Source organism: Ailuropoda melanoleuca, chromosome 1, assembly GCF_002007445.2.
Source record: "Ailuropoda melanoleuca isolate Jingjing chromosome 1, ASM200744v2, whole genome shotgun sequence".
NCBI classification, from domain to species: Eukaryota; Metazoa; Chordata; class Mammalia; order Carnivora; family Ursidae; genus Ailuropoda; species Ailuropoda melanoleuca.
Genome location: NC_048218.1, coordinates 204,269,320 through 204,287,530, shown reverse-complemented (window position 1 = coordinate 204,287,530; position 18,211 = coordinate 204,269,320). Strand labels below are relative to the sequence as shown.

The 18,211-nt window shown below is 37.8% G+C and overlaps 1 protein-coding gene across 1 annotated transcript in view; it reads right to left on the bottom strand.

Moving 5' to 3' along the window:
- The window catches only part of CNTNAP2 (contactin associated protein 2), a 1,777,718-nt gene that overhangs the window by 811,706 nt on the left and 947,801 nt on the right, over positions 1-18,211 (bottom strand). Inside the window, exon 10 of the mRNA XM_034648877.1 lies at positions 11,041-11,212. Coding sequence (XP_034504768.1) covers positions 11,041-11,212 — 172 coding nt within the window. The remainder of the gene's footprint in view (positions 1-11,040; positions 11,213-18,211) is intronic.

Genomic DNA, 18,211 nt, shown 5'->3' with positions numbered 1-18,211 from the left:
AACTGTATGGTGACTAACATAATAAAAAATTATTACAAAAAAATGAAAAAAAAAAGAAACCATTCTCTGTAGTGCTTGAGAAGCTCATGCCTCTTCATATAACTTTTAAACAAATGTTATGAATGTTTCCTATTCCCATGGCTAAATTAGTATAGTCCTTGCGAGAAGAGATTCTACTCTGTATCTTTTGGTTTTCTGATTGGGGAGACCAGTAGCAGTGCTCTGACCTACTCAGGAGATAAGAAATGTCTCCTGAGTTAATACACGAGAACAACCATGTGAAAGGAACCATGTGCCTCTTTGTGTATGGTATGTGTATCTACCTTCAGAAATGGCACTCTTGAAAGTTGCAAGGGTTTTTCTTGCCCCCTTAATTTTGGAATGCTTAAACTTTCAAGAAACAAAAAAAGATAATTTACTTTGGTGTCACATTCATTTGCCCAGAGAGGGTCTTTATAGTAGTGTGCGAAGTAGTGTGCTCATGAAAATAATTTTCACGTTGATAAAGCCTTTTCGGGACTCTGCCAAAAAACCAAAGGTCAGGGAACCACTGGACTAAATGTTTAAAGGCAGTGCTTATCAAAGGCAAACAAAATTAATCCTATATGCTGTATGGTACTTAGAGTCTATCCTTATCACAATTGTAGGTAAATCTATTCAAATCAATCTATTTACTAATTAAGAACCCTTTTCAGATATTGCATTTTATTTGTTAAAATTACAGATTCACTCTTCAATCACATTCCAAACAAACACGCACACATCCCCCACCCTTTCCAGCTGTGTTCCTCCCTTGCTCATGTAACATTCTTTTTGATGTAAGCAGAATTTGGTAAACAAAATGAGATTCAGACTCTAGTAAGTTCCTCAATGAATTCATAGACACAGATGATAAAGAAGTATTTATCTCTAATAAGGCAATGGGTGCGTTATAGAATTTTGGACAATGTTATCTAAAAAGCTAAGCTTGTTTGCCCTTTTGAAAATGGTTTCAGATAGTAGGAATGCAACCAGAAAGAGGACGTACTTCTGTTCAATTAACAAGAAAACTAAAAATGATGGTAAGTCCCAAGTCTTAATAAAACCGTTTTTTCTGACATAGAAAAATCTGACTCCTCCTCCTGTTTTTCGGGTTATGGATCATTTAAATAGCAAAGGAAATTTTTCAAAGAAAATGCCACTTTTTTAACTCCTATAAAAAATAGACAACAGTCTTTAATGTTTACCTACAATTTCTGTTTTAATGAAAGTAGAAAATATCCCATATCAACATAGTAGAGAGCAATGTGACTTCACATTTTACCTCCCTTCCTTCTGTCCTTCCTCTTGCCTCCTTCCTGCCTCCCTCCCTCCTCACTTCCCTCCTCCCAGTCTCCTTCCTCCCTCGTTCTTCTCACCCTTTCCATTATTTGGAATGAAGAAAGCAAAAGAAAAAAAATAAATTCTAATTTCATTTTTTCCAGATTAGAGAACAGAAGTCTAAAATATGTTGAGCTTACTAGTAAAGAAAGCATTAAAAGGATCCATACCCTAACAATTTTAATTTAACTTAAAACCCCCCATCATGTAAATTCAGTGAGTCACTTGCCAGAGGGAATTGCTCTGGGCCCACTGATTGGAATTCTACAATTCCAATCCAACAGTCTTTCTGAAGAACCAGTTCGGTTAAGCATTACACTCAACTTCTAGCTTTGATTTCCTAAAGTACAGGGAAAACTGAAGTAACCAAGGAATCTCTGCAAATTTTTACAGTTGGCTTGTCCATAGCTACACTGAGGGTTTTGTTTGTTTTTAGCCACTTGTCTTTCTAAAACCTTTAAATTTGGTTTTAACGAAAATTATTTCTTTTTGTCTCTACTCATTTGAAAAAGCATTTAGTACTTAATTAGACCATGTTATTACAATAACAAGTATGACTTGCATTAACACATTTGGGAATGAACAATGGACTCCTACACAACATGTGGGGATGTACAACAGATGAAAGTTGGTAGCCTCCCCTACTAGCTCAAAAGACTCTTCATTCACCAAGCTATAGGTAACATTCTTTGTATTTTACAAAGAGAATAAGGAATGTCTATTATCTGTAAAGTTGGTTTAAGGGGAGGGCAGTTGAATGAATTCTCAGAGATCAATAAAAATTTTGCAATACATCTATGTAATTGACAAAAGTATTATCTTCAAGAGAAAATATTAAGAGAGATATTTTAAATATATATTTTCAATGATTTGCTTTTGTTTTTATTTTTCAGGTAACTTAATATCCAAAGCAAAAAACAAAATATAATGACTCATTTCAATGTTTCTGTAGTTGATTTAGCTACATGTTAAAATTATTTCTTTTTCCTTTTTGTTTATCTTCAAACACATAACTGTTTTCTGACATTACTTTTATACACCAGACCTTCCTCGGGATTTAAATGTCAAAGCACAGCTATATGCCACGCCAAAAGCAAATATAGTTTCTTTTGTCCTAATACATGCAATACATCAAAGAAGAATAAGGCTGCTGTTGAATCTTAAAATGGTTAATTCAACTTTTTTCTTCTCCTTTTTCTCCTAGGAGAGTTATCTCCTCTGGCATTTAACTACTGTACTTTATTTTTTAAATAAGTTTTGTCACTCAAGTACTCTATTTGTACTTAAAAATAAAATCACTTTGAAACCACTTCAGAAAGGCAACTGGCTTGAACATGGGTTCAGCTGAGTGTGTGATACTTTCAGGTCACTGAGCTTATGTTTTTGTGCTAGATAGAAGACTATGGCTTAAATGTTTAAGTATAACAGGAATATAAAATCAATGAAATCCAAGATGGGGGACACATGGAGATAAGGTGAAGAGACAGACATATCTATAATAAAGAATCACAACATGAACTGTCATATAAGAAAATAAAGCTGGATTGTATGTCTCATCTTTTTTCTGATTATTTTGATCTGATGATATGGTTTTAGGACACTGAATAACTCTTATCCTAAGGATGTTTCTCCCAAAAGGAAATCCAGCTTCACGCCTGAAAATCTGCTTATTGGCTCCAGTTGTCCCAAAATGAGTTCCAGCCAATCTGCTCTTTGCCCCTTTGGAGTTTGATGAGATCAGCCACAGTGCTGCCAAAATTCAGCCAGGCACAACGTTTTGAATAATCTGTAGGTCACCTGAGAGGTTTCTGTCTCCCTTACCCCTTCTGCATAATTACCATTGAAGTAAAAGTAAAGTATTCCCAGAAGCTGCAGCTGTAGTAATAAGAACCGAGGGGTACAAGACAAAATGACAGGAACATTTCTGAAGAAAGAACAGAAGGGGCCGGTCAGCTTGGAAATGTGTGAAAAGGTGTTAGACCCAGAGGCTGGCAGTTTGCAGTTAGCAAGGTCCAAGTAAAAGAGAAGGAAAGTCTGGCATAGATGTTGTCACTACAGAAATATTCATGTTTGTTAAGACAGGCTTCCCCTTCCCTATGGTGGACATAATTTTTAGCTATTTCAACTCAAAGTTTTGGTTTTGTTTCCTTTCCATGAAATTCCTCTTGTGCTGTGACTGTCCACTCAGAAGATCAAGGACACTGTCATGGGGGGTAGGGCACTGGGAGCATTCACTTCTGGACTCTGGACTGAAACAAAAAGTTAGCAGTCATGTGGATTCAATTTTGGCAAGGTAGTCTAAAATCAAGAGGCTTTTGGTTTGAAAAGCTAGGTCTTTGAAAGAAAAAAAAAAAAGAGGTACCCAAAGTGTTAAGACAATTTAAGTTCTGGTCAATGACCCTCCCCTACAACCTCAGTACTGGTCTCAGGAGGGAGTGTTCACTGCTTGATGTGATTTTTCATAGCTATTTATTGACTTATGAATAAATCTCAAGAGACTTAGACATCCTATGACGTGGTGGCTTGTGCCTTGCTTTCTGCCTTTGGGAATCTGATTTACAGAGGCCTCATGTCAGCCTGAGGTGGGTTCTGTAGAGTAGATATGGAGGTATATGAAACTGAGGCAGAGGGGGGCCTACTGTAGCTGTCCCCACTGAACACCCTACCCTTTCACACAGGCCATCATTCATTTCAGCTCGTATGCAGTTTGCAAGAGATCTAGAAATCACAGCATGTCCCTACGAGGTCTATTAAAATGTTTAGATGGCTGGCAGACAAGAAAAAGGGAATCTGGAGAAGAAGGACAGAGGATGCACACACTGAGTGACCAACCACCCTACTTTACCCAGAACTGAGGCATTTCTCCTGGCACTCAGTTCCCAGTGCTAAAGGCACCAGTCCCAGACAAACTGGGAAGAGCTGTCATGTTACACAGATCCCAGAATCTGAGCCCAGCAGGAGCTAAGGCATTACCCCAAGGCCTGCAGAAACAGCTGTCAGAGCAGAGGACAGCTGGGACAGAGGCTGACTCCTGGACACTCAGCAGCTGGAGACCTGCAGGGGAGCCCAGAAAGAACTGGATTAGAGCTCGTGGAACAGACCCCAGGTTAAGTAAGTTGTTTGGCCCCAAACCAAGAGTCATGCTGGAGGGGTCAAGGCCACTCAAAATGGGACAACAGTCCAAAAAGGGAGTTTGACTTTTGACTAAGTTGGAATCCCATGTTGACTGGTCATTATACATGCATATATAATATACATATAAAGTTATTAGGATTTCCAAATGTATGCGCTCAAATATTTTTTTTCTGCTACTGTGTGGAAATGGGAGCTAATGAGCAAATGAAGATCCATTTTAGAAGATAAAGAATGTTACATGTGTTCTTCATCTAAGTTAGGACCGTAAATTTTAAACCTGCTTTTATAGAAACTCATAATCTCTTTCTGAACTGATGGCATGAATACTTATTTGCTGTTCACCTTCCCAACAGAGTCAGCTTCGTTTTGAGACACACTGTATCTATCTAACCCTCACTTAAGTGCTCTTATAGAAAATACATACATACTTGCTCTTTTCTTTCAAGGAAAAAAATCAAACTGGGTAGATATTCTTAAAAAGACAGTTAAAAAATAAAAACTGGGTCTATGATTATGCACTTCCATCCAAAAATATAAAGAAGACTTAATTACTAACTAAAAAATAGGATCCAGTCTATTCAGTTTCTCAAGGGGTAATTTTGTAGGCTGTGGTTAAGTTGGGACATTTACTCTTCCTTTTCCGCTCTCTGTGCTATCCAGAATGTTTATTGGTTTTGTTTCTTACTATATTTACAAGAGAGGTTACCGGAAAGATAAAGAAGATTCTAATTCTAATTCTAATGAACTACTTTTACTAGTTTTTCTACCCGCTGCTGATTCTAACAACGTAAATGTGCTTTGGCCTCTAAATGGACATTTGGTCCCCAAAGTTCAATCTCTGGGGGACATCACTGGCATGCAACTTAATATATCCTAAAATAAATTTACCATCCTTTCTTTCAAAGCCATTTCCATACTTGGGAATTTGTTCCTCTGTGTTCTGGTTGAAAAAAAAAAAAAAGGAATGGTTGATTTTAGAAGTGGAGGATAGGGAAAGGGCAGATGCTTTCGACTCTTGTCACTTGACTCACAGTGACTTAAATAAACAGGAAATGCTTCTCTTCACTTAAAAAAAGAGTGAAGGTGTTTGCTGACTCTGGTTCATTTGAGTTCTGGTGTTCGGGACCACACAGTTCCAGGCATCTGAACAAGGACAGTGGAGCGGAAGGAGTGACATGTGTATCAAAAAACTAAAAGCTTCCTCAAGAACACCACAGCTGACTTCTGCTTACTTCTCATTAGCCAGGACTGTGTCCCATCATCACTCCTGCCTACAATAAAGAGAAAACATTTCTCTAGAGCTAAGCTATGAGGGTGGCCTGACGATTGACACAGAAATCACAACTAGCAAGATGGACTGTATTATTATTACTCACAAAACAGGTAAATTTTGCCAGACCAGTCATGAACACCACCTGTATAAGCTCAAAATATTCTACCACCACCTTCTTCATCCCCTATGTCCTAGATAAGAATCACAGGCAAGCTAATCAAATAGTAACTCCACATAGATTCACTAGTTTCATAGTCTGTTACTGCAAATCTCCTAGTTTAAAAATTTGACCAACACCTGCCAGGACCCACCCAAGGCTCACTCCCAATTCCCCATCCCCAACTACCGCCCCCCCCAAGCCAACCTTTGTGATGTCCTGTGGGAGGAAGTGAACAAACCTAACCTTAGTTAGTTCTAGAAGATAAAGAATGTTACATGTGTTCTAGGAGTGTTTGGTAGGTTTTTGGCTCTCAGATGCTCACACCTACAAAGAGGTTAGAGACAAGCAGATTGAGAAGAGCAGTTGAGTGGGCACCTGAAGACATTTGCCACAAGGAGGCAACAAAACAAGGGTACTAGGAGCAGATAAAAGGTGATAATCATCCAGGAGAAACAAAAAAGTTATCTGCTAGATATTTTATCATTTTCAGAGAATAGTCTAGCAACTGAGGGTGGGATAAAGGTCCTCCTCTCTAACGGCAGGGTATCCCTCAAAGGGTAAAGCTACAGGCTTCCAATGTTGGAAGAGGCTTCCTGCCCACTATTCACATTCTCCACTTCCAGGTCTATGGCTGTTCATGAAATACAGTTAAATAAACCAGGGGCCCTCGACAGGCAAACATGGAGACTTCATCAGACAAATCTCCAGATACATGCTTCTTACATATATCCAACTGCCTTCTTGATAGGTCCACTTATGTCCAGCATACCTTTCAACACTGAATTCCTGATACTTCTCCTCAACCCTTGACCAATCTTCTCTACCACTAGTCTTTCCATTGGGAGATAGTAACTCCTTCCTTCCAGGTGCTTATACTAAATAATTTGGGTTAATCCTCTAACTCTAATACTTAATCCATCAAGAAACCCTATTGACTCTACTTTCTTAAATATCTTTAGAACTGACTGCATCTCACTACCTCTTATGCTAGCACCCTGGTCTTGGGCTACTATCATCTCTCACCTGGATTACTGTAACAGGCTCCTTGCTTCTACCTTTTGTCCTCCCACAGCCAGAGTTATCCTTTTATTTTTTTATTTTTAATTTTTTTCAGAGTTATCCTTTTTAAACAGTAAGCTAGATCATGTCATTGCTCTACTTAGAAACCTGCAATGACCCCTTCATTCCCTCAAAATAAAAACTAAATTGTTAAAATAACCTATAGGTCTCCAGGACCCGGCCTCTAGAACTTCTCTAGTCTCCTCTCCCGCAACTCTACTCTTCCTTCCAAATTTGTCATCCTGGCCCCATGCTGATCCTAGATCATGCCAGGCAGCCTTGTTGCGCTGACTGTTCTCTCTGCACTGACTATTCTCTTGTCAACAGAATAGGCAAATTCTTTTACCTCTTTCAGGTCTTGGACTGATACCATCTTTTCAATAAGGCTAACTCTGACCAACCCATTTAGACAGCAACCCAACACCTCAATCTCTTGGAATGCCAGTCCTCCTTGATTTGCTCTACTTTTTTTCCCCACAGAACGTATTTCTTCTTACTATAATATATGCTTATTTATTACATTTGTTCTTCTTACTTTTTCCTCAGAATGTGAGCTTTACAAGTATAAGGATCTTTGTCTTTTTTGTTCAATGATATATCCTATGTGCCTAGAACAGTGCCTGGCTCCATAGATACACAGAAAATATTATTGAATGAATAATTCTACAGCTTGGCATGCTCGTTCTTTTCTTGATTCATTGCTGTGCTCAGAAAACAAACAAGTACATAAAACAAGCCACATGTAAATCCACACAGAAAGAAAGAGAAATAAGGTCAAATCATAGGGTATTCCAGTATGACACACAGCAAAACCCCTTTACAATCATCTTCCCCAAACTATTTCCCTAAGTTCTACTCATCAAATCATTGCAGCTGCTCCACCACCTCCAAATATTTCATAAAATTTGTGCCTGTGGTAGCTCTTCTATTTTTTTATCCTATGTTCTCATTTATCCTTGCCCCTCCCCCAAAATATAGCTCAAATCAATCAAGCTGAAATCTGAAAGGAGCAGAGTAAGAAAGAGCCAGTGTAGGCTTACTTAGGGAAAATTTAGGCGGTCTGAAAATAAAATGTCAGAGATGGGGCAGTTGTAAAGTTTTAGTTAGAGGGAAAACATCAAACCAGAGATGAGATGGTCTGGGAATGCATAGTTCCAGCGTTATCTGGTGGGTCACTGTTAAATGAAGACAGGCTAAAACCACTGGTGTTCTGACATGGAAAGACACAGAGTAAGGGTGAAATTAATGAGCTCCTCAATGGCTGGAAAAAGGTGAATACCGTCTTGTATCATATATACAAAAATACAACACTTCACAGATTAAGATTTTGAACCGGAAACATTTTAGGTGAATAAAGAAATCTGTTCTTTCACATACTGGTAATTAATGTACATAGGCTGTTGCCCTGATGATCATTTTGTGATACATATCCATTCATTATGTTTTCTACCTGAAACTAATATATTGTTATATGTCAATTACATGTCAATTTAGGGGAAAAAAGTCATTGCATTAAAAAAATAGAACAAGTAGAAAATGGATTCCCTAACGGACTTCAGAATCATGATTTGTCAGAGATGACAACTTCCCCACAGTTACTCTACAGGATTATCATCATAGATGGTAAGAAAGACATATTCTNCCTGAAACTAATATATTGTTATATGTCAATTACATGTCAATTTAGGGGAAAAAAGTCATTGCATTAAAAAAATAGAACAAGTAGAAAATGGATTCCCTAACGGACTTCAGAATTGCGTGATTTGTCAGAGATGACAACTTCCCCACAGTTACTCTACTGGATTATCATCACAGATGGTAAGAAAGACATATTANTCTCCCACTCCCCTGCTGTGTACCCTCTCTCGCTGGCTGTCTCTCTGTCACATAAATAAAAAATAAAATCTTAAAAAAAAAAAAAAGAAAGACATATTCTTTGCTCTGTCAGCTACAGGATGCTTGATGATATGGACAATGGGACTGACCCATTTTGGCAAAAAAAAAAAAATTGTATATTCCTGTATCTGCCAAAAACTGAAATCTGTATTCCCTATCTTTCATCTTTTCTTGCATTGTTCTCTTCAGAAATGCCATTTTCCATTCTCTTCATTTACAAAAATCCCATTCACTCTTCTGGGGCCAATTTTGCACCTACTCTCTCCATGGAAGTAAAACATTAACGTCTCAACATCTTACCCATATTTCTTTGGTAGCAAACAATTCAAATATAATGTCCAGGATACATGCTGTTTGAAGTGAAACAGCAACATCACCATAAAATCTAGCCTGTTTACAAAAGCCGAATGAACTAACTTGGGTGTTATTGACAGGAATTATTATATCATTAAAGCTACTGACATGGAAAATGGACAAGGTAATAAAATAACTCAATATGCTGTATACCTATTACTAAGAAGGAAAATTTCCTGTATGGAAAACAATTAATAAAAATTTATAGATAAATATCAAATATCAGAAATATGGTCTTAAAACATTCATCTCTCAGTTTTTCGGATTATTGCTACCACTTGCTTTAGGCAGAAATAATGCTACTGCATTACTGCTGGTTCAAAAATTAGGAACATATTTCCATTAAAATTGTTCACTGTTCTGCATAATAGAAAATGTTTAGGCCAAAAGGACAAGTATTTGCAAATATGTAATAGAAATAAGAACTATGCTATGTCATCAAGTCTTCTTATAAACATATCAAGGCTTAAAAAAGTTAACATTCTACAGCCATCATTTAAACTGAAATTTACCGTTCACATGGATATAATTTTATTGAGATTATATGGAAGCAAACTTACTTCATTATAGATGATTTTCTGTATTTTTAAGATTCATTTTATGTCTTGGAATGACTTTCCTAAGGATCGCCACTTAAATGAAGTAAGATTATTAGAGACTGAAAGTCTACACTTTGTTGGGAGCAGACTGAGACTTCTGAAACTTTCATCTTCCAAAATATAAAATTAATANAAAATAGAAAATTAATAAAATTATTTTTCAGAGTAAGATAGCCCTCTCATAAAAGATCTGAATACAGTTTAGAAAATCGCTTAAATTTAACAGGTTAAATTCAATGCAAAGTTAGATATAGTTTATTTATGTATGAAATATCTCAAACTACTTTTCATGGTGGAACNAAGCAGGCTCACAGCAGAGGAGCCTGACGTGGGGTTCGATCCCATAACGCCGGGATCACGCCCTGAGCCGAAAGCAGACGCTTAACCGCTGTGCCACCCAGGCGCCCCAGAAAATCGCTTAAATTTAACAGGTTAAATTCAATGCAAAGTTAGATATAGTTTATTTATGGATGAAATATCTCAAACTACTTTTCATGGTGGAACGAAAGGCACTTTTTAGAAGTATATTAAGGTTGGTGTATGTAATGGTATCGTAATATTTCGTGTAAGAGTTGTATCTTTCTACTCTGTGAGAAGTCAACTAAGTTTTTATAAAAAAAGCTCCTCCCCAGATTTGCAAAAATGAATACAGATTAGATTTTGCAATATTAGATTTGCAATATTTTGCAATATGTATATTTTGTAAGCAGACTCAATTACATTAAATATTCTGTTTCAGTAAATTCTCATACTGCCTTCCAACATTTTTAAAAGCTTCTTTTCCTTCAGGAGAGGGCTTTGGAGGGGAAAATATGCTGAGGATGAGTCGTGACCAAGGCAAGGAGAGAAGGGACATTTCTGCTTGTGGGCGTGGGAAGCAAAATTTAAAATAAACTGAGTTCCTTTGTAACTCAGTTGTTGCTTGCAAAATTACCTGCATAATGCTCACATTCATTGAGGGAGATTGTTTTGACATCACAGATTGTTCTACCATATATATTCCAGGTCCTGATATAAACATCACCACTAAAATCACATATATGTTATAGGAATGACAGATGGCTCCTCCTGTCTTACCTCTTATACAGTTTGTGTGTGTGTGTGTGTGTGTGCACGCGCGCGCATTTGTGCTTTTCTTGTTGCACAACAAAAACATGAATTCAGAAAGTCTGGACAATTTGAGGCAGGACAAAAAGACTTCATACCTGTCTATAATGGCACACATGTCGATGCTGACATTCGCAAAACTCCCTGGCCTCCTCTGCGCCACTTCGTATAAATTTACCAGTTGGTCATCCACTTGGATGAGCTGCATGCATCCTTGAAATGAAGGCTGAAGGACAGAATGACTGGAGTTATTCATCTGGTTCAGAAACCCTGTGAGAGAGAAGAAGTGGGAAAATCACACTCGGTGTACAGCATGTCTCACTAAACTTCCTCTGGGTGTCTTCCCTGGCCACAGCCATCCTGTCCTGTTGATCGTTGCCGATGCCATGTTCAGTGTAGAAGAACAGACTCCTTGAGAAAGCGGTGCTGATATTTCAGGGGAAGAAGCAAGGGTTGAACCTAGATGAAAGTCCTTCTCTGGGGTCTAGCACCTCTCATATTTTCTTTGTAACATCTTCTTTCTCAATCTGTCACATCCCTCCGTCCCTTTGTTCTTGAAGGCTCACTGCTAAACTTGCTCACCTGACTTTCTCTTCAGAGAATAAAACATAAAACTTTACACCTTTCCCAACTATCCCACCATCTTCCTTTTATGCCTTCAATATTTACTTCTATTTTCTTAATCCCTTTGAGGCCTGTTATTCAGATGCCAAGAAGCTAAACTATTATCAATTATGGTAGATTTCTTTATGGATTAATGTCTAACTCATAGACATATGAGTAATGCAAATGCCATATTTGCATTACAAATTATTTCTCAATTTATAAAATCCAAAGAAACATTATAAAGAAATAAGTTTAGGCAGAAGGTTCAGTCACCCTCCTCTGAATATCCATCTTACATGCCTACTATAGTATAGGGAGTATAAATTATAAGAAATGAAGCTAAAAAGAGAATGAATTGCAGACCAAAAAAAAAAAAGGAAATACTAGTGGTTCTATTACGGAATAGAAAATACATACACTAAGTTTAAAATCAGACATTAAAAATTTTATTGCAAAATAACTTTAAAATAGCAACACCCGTCAATTACCTAAATTATGCCTTTTTATATAAAAGATGCATAATTCTTAGTATGTGTATTAAATCTGTAAGCATAGAAAAAAATATTTCTCTATCCCATTAAGTATCTCCAGAAAAAGTCTCAAAAAGCATCTGCTTTTCAAATTGATCTCATACCAAATTTACCTACTGGAGCAAATTTAAACTGTACTAATTTGCTTAAAATTCTGAAGTTATTAACATATTCATTTCAGTCTAATATTGTAGCTACAGAAAAAAGCAATTTATACAGAATGGGTTGTGATCAAGATGTGTCATTAAGTTGATAATAGTGAATTTCCAATAGAAAACATTTCCAAAATATTGACCATTAAATGATTTCTTTAAAAAAAATCCTATTTGACTAGTAATAGCAGTTTAGGACAATAGAAACCTTTCTTCCATTATTAATGGGTTATGATATTTAAAGTCTAGTAATTATTATTTGAATTCCCTTTAAGAGTTAATCACAGAGCTGTATATCATTTTCCAACAACACAGTACTACATAAAAACAGGATTCTACTTAAATTAATTTCTTGGCATATATATATATATATGGCTCTACTTCCAATGTCAAACATATGGCATAATTATATTTTTCCCTAAGTCACATTTTTTTTATTTGCATTAAGTTAGTCTCCTCAGAAAACTGCTGATCTTAGATAAGTGGCCCATTTAGACTAGTTGTATGCATACATATGATTTTCAATCTGTTTAATCAAGATATAATTGAATGGAGGATAATGTCTAAACTTAGCAGAGAGAAAACATCCAGCTGTACCTTTATTGACTACTCTTAACAAGACGATCATTTGGTTCTGTTTTCTGAGTACTTGGGAGTCTCTAAATATCCACACTAGCTTTGAAATATTTCAAAATGAGTCGATCTATTTGTGAGAACAAGACCTTCTCTGAAGCAAAGCAGCTGCCTAACACCGAGATCACTATGAATTGGACATAATTAAGTTCATAAAACAAGACTTCATCAGTCACTTGTAACAATGTTCTGTTTGGCCTTGATAAATTCTGGAGTTTGAAACTGTCAAGTCCTTTCACTTTTCTACATGGGATACTTCTAGGCAAAGATAATCACAGGACAAACTACTATACATCCATTTAAAAACTCAGGGTTTTTTTTTTTTTTTTTCTTCCCCTTTCCTTGCATTATCTTTAACATTTCCAAGAGGAAGCCCGTTAATCCTTGCCTCTGGTATTCGCACCCTTTCCTAGTCTCCTTCTACCCTGAATTAGCGCTGACTCTGGTCAGTGGAAAACTAGAAGTAATGGCTATGTGTGACTTCTGATCCTAGTATCTGGTGTGGTCCCTGAGACTGCTAACTGATCATTCCATGAGCAGTCTTCTGGAAAAGCCCATGAGAGATAATAAATCGTTTTCAGCTATTAAATTTTGAGGTGATTTGTTTGTGCAATAATGAATACCTAGTAATAAATTTGGTATTGGGAAGGAATTCTAACAAAAACCTACAGATGTGGCAGTAACCTAGGGATTGGGATGGTCCAAAGGCTGTGAGCAGAGGCCTGATGGCTCTTGAGGAGGTTGTCAGTAATGGCCTAAAGGAAAGTGAGGAATAAATGTGACTGGAAATGAGAGAAAACTGGATCCTGGCTATGCTGCATTAGAAAGTTTAATAATATCATGATAGTATGGGTAGGCATTATTATACTTAATGAATTGGGTAACCTAGCTAAGGACATTTCAGACAGAGAATTTTGAACGTCTTCTCTTTATAGTAAAAGAGGAAAAAGAAGAGAGAAAAACTAAAGAAAAACCATTAAATATGAAGAAAGCAGGACTTTATGGATTTAAAAATAAAGTATTTTCTCAATTCCGGTCTCTCCAGGTGGCCAACAATGCAAAAATTAAAGTCACTTGCAGGCAAAAATCAACTACCAGTAAAACATAATGTAAAGATGGCAATGAAGTGTGACTGTCATATCCACCTCAAGACCTTCAAAATGTATTAGGTGGTGTCTCAAAGAACCATTTATTCAGACTAAAGAGCTGCTAGACAGCTTATTGGTATGTCTTACAGATACTCTGAGTTAACCAACATTAATGGCATTTTCCCCTTAGCATGTCAGCAGAAGTCCAATGTAAAAAAAATAAAATAAAAAAGCTTATCATCATCAGATTCTGGATGTGGTTTTTGCTTAATGGAATAAACCAGAATAATACTCATCAGAAACCCGCAGATTTATAAGATAGCCATACTTATGGTAACACCATCAGCTTGGACTGAAAGAGACAAAGACGGTACAGAAGGAAACTATGCCTTTAGACTCTGAACTTCTACAGGCAGGAAACTATGCAGCTATAAACACAGGCTACTTTGAATATGAAAAGGAAGCATGGATCAGAGAGGTAGAATTGTGAACCCGAGAGCAGAGCCAAGATCCATGAAGAAACACTTCCAAGAAATATTAGGAGTGAGTACTAATCCAGGAATTACCAACATGTACCTGATTGGAGTTTAGAACCACTATGGACCAGTTACTTCTGTGTACCTCTTATTTCCCTTTTTTGAACCAGAAAGTCTAAAGCCCTTACTCTATGTCTATCTGACCATCATATGTTGAGTGTGTGGATGGCACAAAACTTGTTCACAGGTCTTCAGATGAGAAACTGTATTTGAATACCTTCCTTTGTTCTTAGACTTCCCTAGGAGCTTCATGTTGGTATGAACTTGACCCAGATGATGAGTTACTGGATTCTGAGCAGATCCTCTAATGGGAGGAAGCTTTAAAGGGCCTTTGGAGGAAGTAAGTGTACTTTTTCACGTGGAAGAGACATGAATCTCTGTGTTCCAGAGGGCAAACTATGGTAACCAACCTCCAAGATAGCCATACATCATGTCTTGCTATTCATACCCTGTGTGGTTCCCTCCCACATGGAATCAGTGCTAACTTGTGTGCCAGACAGAACACGGCAGAAGTGACAGTGTGTCTGTCACTTTCAAGGCTTAGTAATAAAAGGCAATAGGGGCTTTACCTTGGTCTCTTAGATCACTTGTTCTGAGAAAGTCAGCCCCTAGGCCATGAGAAACCTCAAGCAGTCTACTGGAGGGGGAGGCACCAGTATGGAGAGGAAATAGGACCTAACTGTCAGCAGCAACTTGCTAGCCATGTGAGTAAGCCATCTCGGACTAGAGCTTCCAGTTGCAGCCAAGCCTTCACATGACTGAGGCTGCAGGCGCATAAGAAGCTGCGACCTCGTTAGAACTTCAAGCTAGAACTTCCCAGCCAAGTTGTTCCTGAATTATTGGCTTACAAACAAGGAAGAGAGAATAAGCTCTCCCTGTGTTGAGCCACTAAATTTTGAGGTAGTTTTTATGCAGCAGTCGAGTATGTATTATTTGTTTTCTGCATTTGTTCCCTTTCTGTACAAATATAATTTCAGTAAAATACTAATGTATCAGTGCCTGTGATACTTGCAGTGGCCACTCTCAAGCCCAAGAATTAACCTACTTAGTAGATTAATAGCAGGACTGTTTGGAGATATACATTTGCAGCTGGGATTCTGAGGGTCAGAAATGAACAGGACACCACAGATAAAGGACTGGTATCCAAGATCTACAAAGAACTTCTCAAACTCAATACACGAGAAACAAATAAACAAATCATAAAATGGGCAGAAGATATGAACAGACACTTTTCCAATGAAGACATACAAATGGCTAACAGACACATGAAAAAATGTTCAAAATCATTAGCCATCAGGGAAATTCAAATCAAAACCACACTGAGATACCACCTTACGCCAGTTAGAATGGCAAAGATAGACAAGGCAAGAAACAACAATTGTTGGAGAGGATGTGGAGAAAGGGGATCCCTCCTACATTGTTGGTGGGAATGCAAGTTGGTACAGCCACTCTGGAAAACAGTGTGGAGGTCCCTTAAAAAGTTAAAAATTGAACTACCCTATGACCCAGCCATTGCACTACTGGGTGTTTACCCCAAAGATACAGACGTAGTAAAGAGAAGGGCCATATGCACCCCAATGTTCATAGCTGCATTGTCCACAATAGCCAAATCATGGAAGGAGCCGAGATGCCCTTCAACAGATGACTGGATTAAGAAGCTGTGGTCCATATATACAATGGAATATTACTCAGCTATCAGAAAGAACGAATTCTCAACATTTGCTGCAACATGGACGGCACTGGAGGAGATAATGCTAAGTGAAATAAGTCAAGCAGAGAAAGACAATTATCATATGATTTCTCTCATCTATGGAACATAAGAACTAGGAGGATCGGTAGGGGAAGAAAGGGATAAAGAAAAGGGGGGTAATCAGAGGGGGGAATGAAACATGAGAGACTATGGACTGTGAGAGGCAAACTGAGGACTTCAGAGGGGAGGGGGTGGGGGAAGGGGATAGCCTGGTGATGGGTAGTAGGGAGGGCACGTATTGCATGGTGCACTGGGTGTTATACGCAACTAATGAAGCATCAAACTTTACATCGGAATCTGGGGATGTACTGTATGGTGATTAACACAATATAATAAAATAAAATTAAAAAAAAAAAGAAATGAACAGATAGAGAGTTAAACTTAATTGAAATTTGCCAAGTTAATAGAAAGATTATATAGAATGAGGAGATTAAATTTTGTTTGTTTTGGCTTAGAACTTTAAATATCTATGAATTTGGAATAAAAAATACATTGTGTACACATGGGTTGTGACTGGGCTCCATAATCGGAAGGGTGACACCCACACTAATTGTCACCTTGCAGACTCAACTGCCTCTCACTACCAGAGAAATGGGAAACCTTCCCTCTTCGCAGGGTCACTGTAATTATATAACCTAACTGGCACGTTGGAGATTTCTGTTTCAAGACTTTGCACATAAAAACGTCATGCCTGATTTGAAGTCCACTCAGTATTTTATTATTCTTGCTGACAAAAGGTTTTAAAATTTTAATTCAGAAATACACTAGTGAAAAACATGCTGATACTTGTTTTGACATTAAAACACCAATCTAAACTGTTGTAAGTTATCATGTGAACCTGATGGGACAGAAAAAGCAAACAACGGGCAACAGGGTTGAAACTGCACATGTCGAAAGCCACATCTGCATGAGATTTCTCTATTTATACTTACTTTAAAGTTGGGAAGTTTGGGAGGTCAGAGAGAGGCTGGTGGGATGTGGTAAGGATGCTAAAAGCACATTTAGGTCTTCCTTCTAATATAATCTAGAATGATTGCGCAAAATGTCTACTCATCTCTACTGTTTACCCAACCTGACTGAATAATTTACCCTAGTGGGGACTGGAATCCAAGCCAGCAGGGTGTTACAGTGGGCTGAGAGTTCTCTTAACTATGAGAACAAACTGAGAGTTACTGGAGGGGAGGTGGGGGGTAGGGGGATGGGTGAAACAGTTGATGGGGGTGAAGGAGCACACTTGTGATGAGCACCAGGTATTGTATAGAGTGTTGAATCACTACATTGTACACCTGAAACTAATATAACACTGTATGTTAACTGGAATTTAAATAAAAATTTGGAGAAAGAAAAATAATTAGTTTATTTTTATTTATTTTTTAGGGGGAGAGAGACAGAGGGAGAAAGAGGATCTAAAGCAGGCTCCACACCTAGCGCTGAGCCCACAAAAAGCTTGATCTAACAACCCTGAGATCATGACCTGAGCTGAAATCAAGAGTCAGATGCTTAACCGACTGGGCTACTCAGGCACCCCAATTGATTAATTGATTTTAAAAAAGTGATTTCTTGCCATTTGTGACAACATGGATGGACCTCAAAGGTATTATGCTAAGTGAAATAAGTCAGACAGAAGAAGACAAAAACTATATGATTTCACTTATACATGGAATCTAACAAACAAAAGAAATGAACAAACAGAAAAGCAGAAACAAAGTCATAAATACGGAGAACAAATTGATGGTTGACAGAGGGGAAGGGCGTGGGAGGATGGGCAAAATGGGTGAAGGGGAGTAGGAAGTACAGGCTTCCAGTTATGAAATGAACGAGTCACAGGGATGAAAGGGACCCCATAGGGAATAGAGTTGGTGGGACTGTAACAGCTCTGTATGAAGATAGATGGCAGGTACACTTGTGGTGAGCACAGCACAAGGTACAGACTAGTCAAAATGCCGCACACCTGAAACTAACCCAACATTGTGT